At 36.2% G+C, this 10,924-nt stretch overlaps 1 protein-coding gene across 1 annotated transcript; it reads left to right on the top strand.

Annotated features, from left to right (window-relative positions):
• Positions 1–2,344: 2,344 nt before the first annotated feature.
• Positions 2,345–3,282, top strand: LOC125135005 (olfactory receptor 4F15-like). Its single transcript, XM_047794587.1, is given in 2 exon segments — positions 2,345–3,082; positions 3,085–3,282. Coding segments are annotated over 2 exon segments (936 nt in total).
• Positions 3,283–10,924: the final 7,642 nt, after the last annotated feature.

Genomic DNA, 10,924 nt, shown 5'->3' with positions numbered 1-10,924 from the left:
AAGTGGGAGCTTGAGATAAACTGGGAAACACCAAATTGAAGAAAATAAGGAGAACGTGAAGGGTTGAAGAAAGAAATTATTTATAAGAGTGTAGTATTATACATACATTTGAATATCTCTGTCCAGACTAGACAAGTAATTGGAAACTGTCTTCTAGATGCAGAATCAGCAAGTAGAAGATAGCACAGGGAGATATGGTTGTCTTAGTCAAATGGAAACTCCATCTGGAAGAGGCACATTCGTTCTGCAATTCTCGTGGGATATGACTCTCTGAATGTCCAGTTTCTGATAACAAAAGGAAATATGCTATCACCATGATCTGTGTCAGTCTCTGTCTTCAAATCTAGGTTACATGCCCTTCTAAACCAATCCATGGCCAATGACACTGGAGTATCATGTTTCATCTGGTGGCAAGGATAAGGACTTACCTTCCTCTGAATCTGAGAAGTCTCTACCAAATATCTAAATACGTAGGTATTCTTATCCAGAAACAATGATGAAAAAGACTTGGGGATAGGAAACCTAAATAGCAACCACTTACAGAAGAAATTTTTTTAAAATGGATGATTAATAGTACTCAAATTTGAAGAAGGAGTAAGCAGGATAAAGACTGAAAAGTGATTACTATATATGATATTTTTACCGACTACTGTATGCTGCAGATTTTCTGGTGTGGAAGCTAGCCTTGGTTGCTTCAATAAATTGGAAATATAAGTTAAAATGAACTTACTTGTGAGGGGTTTGATAGATAAAGGGAAATCACGAAGGAATTACCACCATTCTGTCCTTGACAGATGTGATTTTTGAAGGAGAGTTTCTATGTGTAATTGATTGAGGGATGTGAGAAGTTGGGTGTAAAGGAAACAGGTTAATTGATGCTTCTAGACCCTTGGGACGATTTAAAGTATATTGGTGGTGCTGGACTTGAATAATGTTTGGAGCATGCACTCTGAAACCATACAGTTCTTAATCCAAGTCCTGGCTTTGCCACTTTATCCGAGACTCAGTTTCTTCATTGGTGAAATGGGTATAATAAAACTGAACCTCTCTTATGGAGTCACTAGGAGATTGAAAGAAATGTACTTAACACAATCTCTGAGTGTAGAAGACACTCAAATTATCTGTGATCATTATAATTGATTCTTAATTATTAATTGTCATTATATTTACTAATAGTTACAATCAGGTACCTAAAATTTTACTTTTTTTTTTTTTGTCTTTTTGGCCATTTTCTTGGGCCGCTCTTGCGGCCTCTGGAGTTTCCCAGGCTAGGGTCCAAGCTAGGAGCTATAGCCACTGGCCTACACCAGAGCCACAGCAATGCGGGATCGAGCCGCGTCTGCAACCTACACCACAGTCACAGCAACGCCGGATCATTAACCCACTGAGCAAGGGCAGGGACCGAACCCGCAACCTCATGGTTCCTAGTCGGATTTGTTAACCACTGCGCCACGACGGGAACTCCATAAAATTTTACTTTATTTTAGTTTCTAATTAATACATTTACTAAAAGTATCATGGACCAAAGATGAAACATGCCATGAACCAAGTGTTATAATTATTAAATCTTGGGAGTTCTCTGATGGCCTAGCGGGTTGAGGCTCCTGTGTTCTCACCGCTGTGGCTCTGGTTGCTGCTGTGCGGCATAGGTTCAATCCCTGGCCCAGGAATTTCCACATACTGCCTGTGTGGCAAAAAAGAAAAAAGAATACCAAAAAAAAAAAAAAAAAACAAGAGAGAACCTGAAATAAACGTTGCAACTCTCATTTAAAAAATAAAAAATAAAAAATAAATAAATCTTGTCATCTGAGTTCCACTTAAATTTTAAAAGCCTAAGGTAAGGAGTTTGGGAATATGTTCAAGTACTTTTGTTCTGGTGATCTACTATAAGCTCAGTGAAGTAAAGGAATATTAATGGGGGTAAGAAAGGTCCAGATAAGATCATGTAGAATTGGTATAAAAGCACTATTAATAGCAGTGTGACCGAAGAGATGATAATCATTTGGTGTGAGGACACTTGGGGCAAATGTCAGAAAAAATGATCCAAAATTTTTGAGAAAAAGAAATTTAAAAAGAGATTTAACTGTGGGAGGAAAATTAAAGTAACTCTTTTTGGCTCTATCTGCACATCTTTACAGTCACATTTTGCCCATATATCCCCAACAGTACAATAAATTTGTTGCCAAGCCTATTTGTTACAAAATCTTCATTTCTCTCTTCTCATTGATTATATCTAACTTAATTAGCAAAGAAAATAGAAAATACATATTTTTTGCCAGTGATGCTTATTCTTTTTAATTTTTATCCTCAGGTCACTTGAAAATCAGCTCTTCAGTCCCAGCCAATGGGTGGACTAAATGATTCTGTGGTCACTGAGTTTGTATTACTGGCCCTTTCTTGTTCTTGGGAGAAAAAAGTTTTTCTCACATTGATATGTTCTTTGCTCTATTTAGGGGTCATCTTGGGAAACCTTTTTATTTTGTTTTTGGTAATTTTTGACTCTCACTTACATTCTCCTATGTACTTCCTACTTGCGAATCTGTCCCTCATTGATGTGGGTCTTTCCTCTACCACCGTCCCCAAGATCATCACAGACCTTTTAAATGAAGACAAAGTAATCTCCTTCCAAAGTTGTATGACACAGATATGTTTCATTCATACGATAGGAGGAGTGGAGATGGTATTACTCATAGCCATGGCATTTGACAGGTGCACAGCAATCTGTAAGCCTCTTCACTACTTGAAAATCATGAATCCTAAAACATATGTTTCATTTGTAATCACTGGCTGGGTAACTGGGGTGATCCATGCTATGTCTCAGTTCTTATTTGTTATAAAGTTGCCATTTTGTGGGCCTAATAAAGTGGACAGCTTTTATTGCGACTTTCCTAAGATTATAAAACTTGCATGCACAAATGGAGCCGAACTTGAGTTTATCGTTACTGCCAACAGTGGCTTCATGAGTATGGGCACCTTCTTCCTGCTAATCCTTTCCTATTCCTTCATTTTGATCACTGTCTGGAAACGTTCTTCAAGAGACCTATCCAAGGCATTTGTCACTTTGTCATCTCACATCACTGTGGGTCTTTTTGCTTTTTCACTCCATGCATGTTTCTCTATGTCTGGCCTTCTGCTCCACCATCACTTGATAAAAATCTGTTCATTGTTGACTTTGCTATTACTCCTGTCTTGAATCCTGCCATCTACACATTGAGGAACAAAGACATTAAGGTAGCAATAAAAAGATTGTGCAAAAAGATATCTTACTCTAGATTTTGTTAATCACATCTTTTTCTGAAGCTTCAAAATTGTGTATCAAGTAGGTCCATCTCCAGGAGGCACCTCAAATTCATCAAATCCAGAACAAGTGCATTATCTGCCATCGTAACCTGCTACTACTTTACCTGTGGAGTTTAAGACTGTTAGCACTACCATCATGGGGAATGTAAACGCATCATATTAAGAACTGATATTCTTACAGAGAACAGCATGGTCTGACAGAGAACATTTTAATTTTAAACTTTGGGTTATTTTTCAAATAAAGAGATATATACTAGCACAGTTTATGTTATTCATACGGACTAAAAGTAAACTTTAAATTTGTTGTGATGAATGTCAAGAATCATCACACTGAATTATTGTATTATTAAATATGTGGTCCCAGAGTGCCCTTAGTGGCTCAGTAGAAACAAATCTGACTAGTATCCATGGGGACACAGGTTCAATCCCTGGCCTCGCTCAGTCGGTTTAGGATCCAGCATTGCTATAGGCTGTGGTGTAGGTTGCAGACACAGCTTGGATCTGGCGTTGCTGTGGTGTGGTGTAGGCCGGCAGCTGTAGCTCTGATTTGACCCCTCGCGTGGGACCTTCCATATGCCATGGGTACGGCTCTAAAAAGATATAAATAAATAAATAAACAAACAAATAAATGTGTAGTCCCAATGGCTTTACTGTTATTTTAAATAGACAAACTCTGAATGCAAGTTTTTATTTGGAAAGTTTTCCTAGAAGACATTGGTTCAGAAATGAGGACATGAGACAGAGAAGGGAAGGATGGCAATAAAGGGTATGTTAATTGGTATCATACTACTATGAAAAAATGAAGGACACTATGACCCTTTAAGAAACTGTATAGATTCTGTAACTTGCAGCTATCCTACTTGAGAAGCAAGGAAGCTGTGTGTTTCTGTATTGGTGCAGCTCTAAGGCATTAACTCCATGGCAGTTCTGGGCTTCCCCACAAAGTGGGTTAAGCACTTATTTATTTATTTATTTATTTAAGGCTGCTCCTGCAACATATGGAAATTCCCAGGTTAGGGGTCAAATCAGAGCTACAGCTGCTGGCCTACACCACAGCCACAGCAACACCAGATCCAAGCTGTGTCTGTGACCTACACCACAGCTCACAGCAAGGCTAGATCCTTAACCCACTAAGTGAGGCTAGGTATCAAAACTGCATCCTCATGGATATGAGTTGGGTTCATTTCCACTGAGCCACAACGAGAATTCCTGAGTACTTCTAACATCCAAAAAAAAAAAAATCCTCAGGCAGAAAGTCTCTGGAACTTATGTTATAAAACAACCTATATTTGTGGGAATATTAAGTGCAGGGTGACATGTGTGAGGCACCAAGGGTCTCAGATACACTCCACATATTTCCATACTTAGATGAGTTCATGTTCCATGTAAGTTTACACCATCATTAATTTTTCAAACATGGGAGTGTGAATGGTACAAGTGTTTATAGGTCACTGCACATACTGCATGTACCTAAGATGATATTTATCATCTTCATGTTTTTATTTTTATTGAGATATAATTTATTTACAATATTAGTTTCAGATGTACAGCATAGTGATTCAGTATTTTTGTAGATTATATTCCATTTTAGGTTATTGTAAGATAATGGCTATAATTCCTGTGCTATACAATACATCTCTGTTGCTTATCTATTTTATTCATAGAAGTTTGTATCTGGTATCCATCATCTTTCTCTTCCACAGCCTGCTCTAGATTCCCCTCACATTTATCCACACTTCTGCTCATCAAGATCACCTGCCCAGATCCATCTCTTCCTATCTGAGCAGTCTGAGTCCAGGAATACCATGCTTCTGTCAGACTGTACTTTTTGCAACTGCCCATTTACAATTGTCATAAATCGCTATTGATGGAAGTGTAACAGCAACTCTATTTCTTCATGATAATGAAGGTTAATTATACCTGGCATAATACAAATGTATTTCTTGTCTGATGGTCGTCAAACACAAGGAAATAAAAATGACTGGGGAGAAACTAAAACTTCAGGTAAATTGGAATATTTACTCTGTCCCCAGAAAACGCATTCTCCCCACCCAGCAGAGGTTAAAGTTAATAGGTCCTGAAAGCTCAAATTCTCCAAGGAAGTGATGGTGAATCAAGCCACTCTCACCATTTACCACTGTTTTCCAAACCTATGCATTCTGGGACACAAACCTTACAATGTCCGTTGGTTTAAAGTATATATCCCATGTTAAAACACAAAGTATCGTCCCTAAACTGGTATTAACTTGCACCTTTATTTGCACCTTTAAAAATTATCCCCATGTTCTATCAGCTAACAGCTTCTGTTTATTGAAACCTCAGTAGATCACTTGGTTGTATGCTCATTTGTACTTTATTTATTGTAAAGATTTCTTTTGCCCTAAGCAATGTTATGAAGGGCATTAGGTATGCTCTATGTTTTTGGATTATCTGATCAGCCAAGGTGCTGCGGTAAGAATCACTAAAAGCCATACCTGGAAAAGATATTTATCCTGGCAAGAACAACTTGCTGTTTTTCCAGCACTTGGAGGGATTCAATGTAAATAACTTGCCATCAAGTTGCTGAATAATGCCTAAATGTATGAACTATATCGAGCACTGAGCATCCACTCATACGTGGTTCTGAAAGCTCAAACATTTAACAGTGACTGTAGCTATAACTGCCTTAGTGAGAAGAGAACATGCTGAAAGAACCAGGGAATGGCCTTCATTCTGGCCATTTAAAATTATTTAATTCGTGGGCCCACTGTACAAGAGAAAAACCACAGAGAGACTTCCTATTTGCTATTTAAAACTTCTTCATTCATGGATCATTTAGTGGAAGCACTGAAGTCCCTGATCCAGATTATCAACTCTGCTATTTAATACTAATCTTGGAATACAGTAAGATAAGGAACATAAATAAGAAGTATATGCGCCTTCTTCTTGCTTTCTTCTGGTTAAAGGAACAATGATATCACATCTCACCATGGCCCCGAGTGTAACTAACCACTATCCATTTTAAGTGACAATGTCACAGTTTAACAGCAATTATAAAACTGACCCACACTTGTGAATATAAATATCACAGACTATAGTCATTTGACAATTACCAGCAAAGTGCTAGTTTAATTGTTATTTTTGCTTTTCCTAAATACATAAAACAGAAGATAGAAAAACTAACCCACATGTTATGAAATGGAGGAAGGAAATCAAATATCAGCTCCAGAAACTAATAAATTAGCAACTAGGAAGGATTTAAGGCAGGAAATCTGTGATATTAAATGTATATTCATAATAATGATACTATCATTGCAATAGTAAAGTAAGCTCACAAGAGATCTATGTTTTATCTTATAATAAAGGTTGATTCTCAAAACAAAGGTGGATAAAATAATTACAAGTATTATTCATTTGAAACAAACCAAAAAAGAGGTATAAATGGTATACTAAGAAAGAGGTAATGGAATCATATAAAATGCTCAATTAAAACAAAGATAGGAGAATAAAAGGTGGAAGACAAAAGTAAAAACAAAGAACAAGGGCCAAAAATAGAAAACTATAACAAATATGGCAGATATTAATCTATTTTATAAATAAACACTTTGAATGTCATAGTTTAAATGCATTAGTTAAAAGACAGAGATTGTCAGAGTGGATCAAAAAAACACAATCCAACTATATGTTGTCTATAAGAAGTCCACTTTAAATATAAAAACACATATAGATTAAAAACAAATGGATGGAGAAAAATATACCGCACTAGCACATATCAATGGAAAGCAGGAGTAGCTCTATTAATTTCAGAAAGAGTAGACTGTAAAGTAAGGAAAGTTATCAGGGATAAAAAAAAAGGTATTACATAAAGATAAGGGGGTCCACTCTTCAAGATTTTGTAACAATTTTTAAAATGTGTGAAACTAAAAACAGAGCATGAATCTACATGAGGCAAGAACTGATAGAACTGCAAGGAAAAATAGATGAATCCACTATCATAGTTGGAGACTTTAATACCCCTCTCTCAGAAATGGACAGATCCAACAGGCAGAAAAACAGTAAGGATAGAATTGAACTTCACAAACACCGTCAGGGAGTTCCCGTCATGGAACAGTGGAAATGAATCTGACTAGGAATCCTGAGGTTGCCGGGTTCGATCCCTGGCCTCGCTTAGTGGGTTAAAGATCCGGCATTGCCATGAGTGTGGTGTAGGTCACAAATGTGGCTCGGATCTGGCATTGCTGTGGCTGTGGTACAGGCCAGCAGCTACAGCTCCTATTAACCCCTAAGCCTGGGAACCCTCATATGCCGCGGGTAGTAGCCCTAAAAAACACAAAAGACAAAAAAAAAGAAAACACTGTCAATTAAATGGATATAATTGGACATCTGTAGATTGTCAATTCTTCTCAAGATCACTTGAAGCACTACAAAGATAGACCACAATTTGGTCCATAGAACATACTCTAGCAAATTTTAAATTAGAGAAATCATACACTGTCTGCTTTCAGATCATAAGGAATGAAACTAAAACTCAATAACAGAGAGATAACTTAAAAATCCCAAATATATGGATATTATACAACACATTTCTAAATAACACATAGACAAAGAATAAGCCTCAAGATAATGTTTTAAAAATATTTCAACAAATGAAAATAAAAATACAACTTATCAAAATTCATGAGACAGTGAGAGCAGTGATTACAAGGAAATTATGGCATTGAATAAATGTATTAGAAAAGAAGAAATATCTAAAATCAAAGTTCCACCTTAAGAAACTGAAGGAGGGAGAAGCAAGGCAAACCTAACAAAAACATAATAAAATAAATAAATATAAGAGCAAAAAATCAATGAAATTGAAAATAGAGAAAATTGATGAAACCAAAATTTGTTTCTTAAAAAGATCAATGAAATTGATAAGTTTCTAGTAATGCTAACTAAGAAAGGGAGAGTACACAAATTACTAATATCCTCAATTTAAAAGAGGAATATCACTATAGATCCCACAGACATTAACAAATAATAAATACTAATGCCCACAACTTTGATAGCCTAGTAGAAATGGACCAAATTTCATGAAAGTCACAATTGGCCAAACTCACACAAGAAGAAATAGACAATCCAGTAGGCCTATATATAATAAATGGAAACTGAACTAATACTTAATAACATAACAATACAAAATTCTTCAGGTCACATGATCTATCAATTCTACTTACAAGTATGTATCCAAAGGGAAAAAGGACACTAATTAGAAAAGCCTCTCTAGCACTGGGATATCTAGTCACTTATGATGGAGCGTGATAATGTGAGAAAAAAGAATGTATCTACGTATGTGTGACTGCGTCACCTTTCCGTACAGTTGAAAATTGACAGACCATTGTAAGCCAGGACAATGGAAAAAAATTAAACAGAAAAAAGAAGAAAACCTTCTCAATGTTCACTGCAGTTTTAAATATAATAACCAAGATATGGAAGCACTCAAGTGTCCATCAATAGAAGAATGGATAAAGAAGACACAATATATATACACACAATGTGATACTCCCCAGCCATTTGTGATGACACGGATGGACTTTGGACCTTGAGGGTATTATGCTCAGTAAAATAACAAAGACAAAGAAGGACAAATACCATAGGATTTCACTCATATGTTGGGATATTAAAAAATAATAATAATAATAATAAAATTTTTAAGTGAACAAGACAAAACCACACAAAAACTAACACTTAGGTAAAAAGAACAAAGTAGTGATTATCAAAGGGGAAAGGTTATCAGGAGGGCAAAATGGGTGAATGGGATCAGTTTATGGTGATGGATGAAGACTAAATCTTTGGTGCTGAGCATGCTGTGGAGTATACAAAGGTTAGAAATATATTTTTTACACACAAAATATATGATCTTATAAGCCAATGTTAACTTCTAAAAATAATTAAAATACATGTATTATTAAAAAATACAAAATATTTTTCCAGAAATATTTAACATACATCACTAGTGTATATATAGCATGATGGTTTGATTTATGCATTTTTGAAATGATTTCCATAGTAGGTTTAGTTAACTTCTATCATCTCATCTAGACACAACAAAACAAAAAGAAAAACTAATTTCTCCTTGTGATGGAAAACTCAGGATTTACTCTGTTAGCTTTTCTATATACCATACAACAGTTACCTATAGTCATAATGTTTTACATTATACCCCTACTACTTACTAATCATATATTGGAAGTTTTGGGCTTTTTAACCATGTTTCTCCAGTTCTCTCCTCCCATCACTCCGCTAACTATGGTAACCACAAATCTGGTCTCTTTGTTATTAACTTGATTTTTTTTTTTTAGATTTCACATATAAGTGAGATCATACAATATGTGTCTTCTCTTATTTCACCCAGTATAATGCCTTTAACTTCCATACATGTTGTTTCAAGTGATAAATTTTCTTGTGTTTCATGGTTGAATGATACCCCATTGTATAACACTTTGTGAAACTGTCTACAAGTCCCTGTGTCCTTGTGAGTGCGGTTTTTTTTTTCAGATTTATTTATTTTATTGTTTTTTTCTCCACTGTACAGCATAGGGACCCAGTTACACATACATGTATACGCAATTTTTTCTCCCATTGTCATGCTGCGAAGTAAGTATCTAGACATAGTTCTGAGTGCTACACAGCAGGATCTCATTGTAAATCCATTCCAAGAGGAACAGTTTGCATCCGTTAACCCAAATAGCCTCTCCTTTAGCCTCCCAAGCTCTCCTTAGTTCAAAAGGCGGACTCAGAAGTGATGATTAAGGAATACTGTTAAGCTAAAAACTTGTTAAAAACTGTCTCCATTAAATTAAGCCTTTCCTTGCCCCACTAACTTAAACTGGCTTTTCACAAATAATTTCTTCCTTGCTTAATTGTTTTGTTGTTGTGTGTTTACTAATGACTATTTTCTAGTTGGAGTTATATTGTGTGCCTGGTATTTTCCTTTCCAACACTCCCTAACAGTCCCTTCCTTTGTAAGAAGCCTTCACCCAAGAGAAAAGGTCAAAGTGTGGTAACCCTGAAGAATCACCAGAAACCATCACTGGACCACCTGATGCTCGCCTTGATGACTTTGAGATGCTCTATGGAGGGAGAAGAATGCAGGGAGCCCTATTCCTTATCAACAGCCCTGTTTTCAAGCTAAATCTATAAGACCCCTTAATAGTCCCTCTCAAAGGAGGACACGGTTTGAGGGACATTAGCCTGCTTTGCCTGGCAAAGCAATAAAGTTGTCTGCTTCACCCAAAACTCTGCCTCTGAGACTTAATTGGTAGGGTTTCAGCAATATTTGTATCTTGGCATCCACAGGGGATTAGTTCCAGGATTCCGCTACAGATCCCCAAACCCAACGATGCTCAAGTCTCTTATACAAACGGGGCAGTATTTGTATATAACCTATGCATGTTCTTTATACACTTTAAATCTTCTGTATTTAAATCTTTTAGATTGCTTATAGCTAATAGGATGTATATGCTATGTAAATAGGTGCCAGTATATGGCAAACTGAAGTTTTGTTCTATAGAAGTCTCTAGAATTTGTTTCCAATATTTTATCTGTGGTTGGTTGAATCCACAGAGTTGAAACCCCAGATATGAAGAGCCAACTATATGTACCA

Source organism: Phacochoerus africanus, chromosome 9, assembly GCF_016906955.1.
Source record: "Phacochoerus africanus isolate WHEZ1 chromosome 9, ROS_Pafr_v1, whole genome shotgun sequence".
Lineage (NCBI taxonomy): Eukaryota > Metazoa > Chordata > Mammalia > Artiodactyla > Suidae > Phacochoerus > Phacochoerus africanus.
Note: the sequence above shows the minus strand (reverse complement) of the source record. Positions and strands in the feature narration are given on the sequence as shown.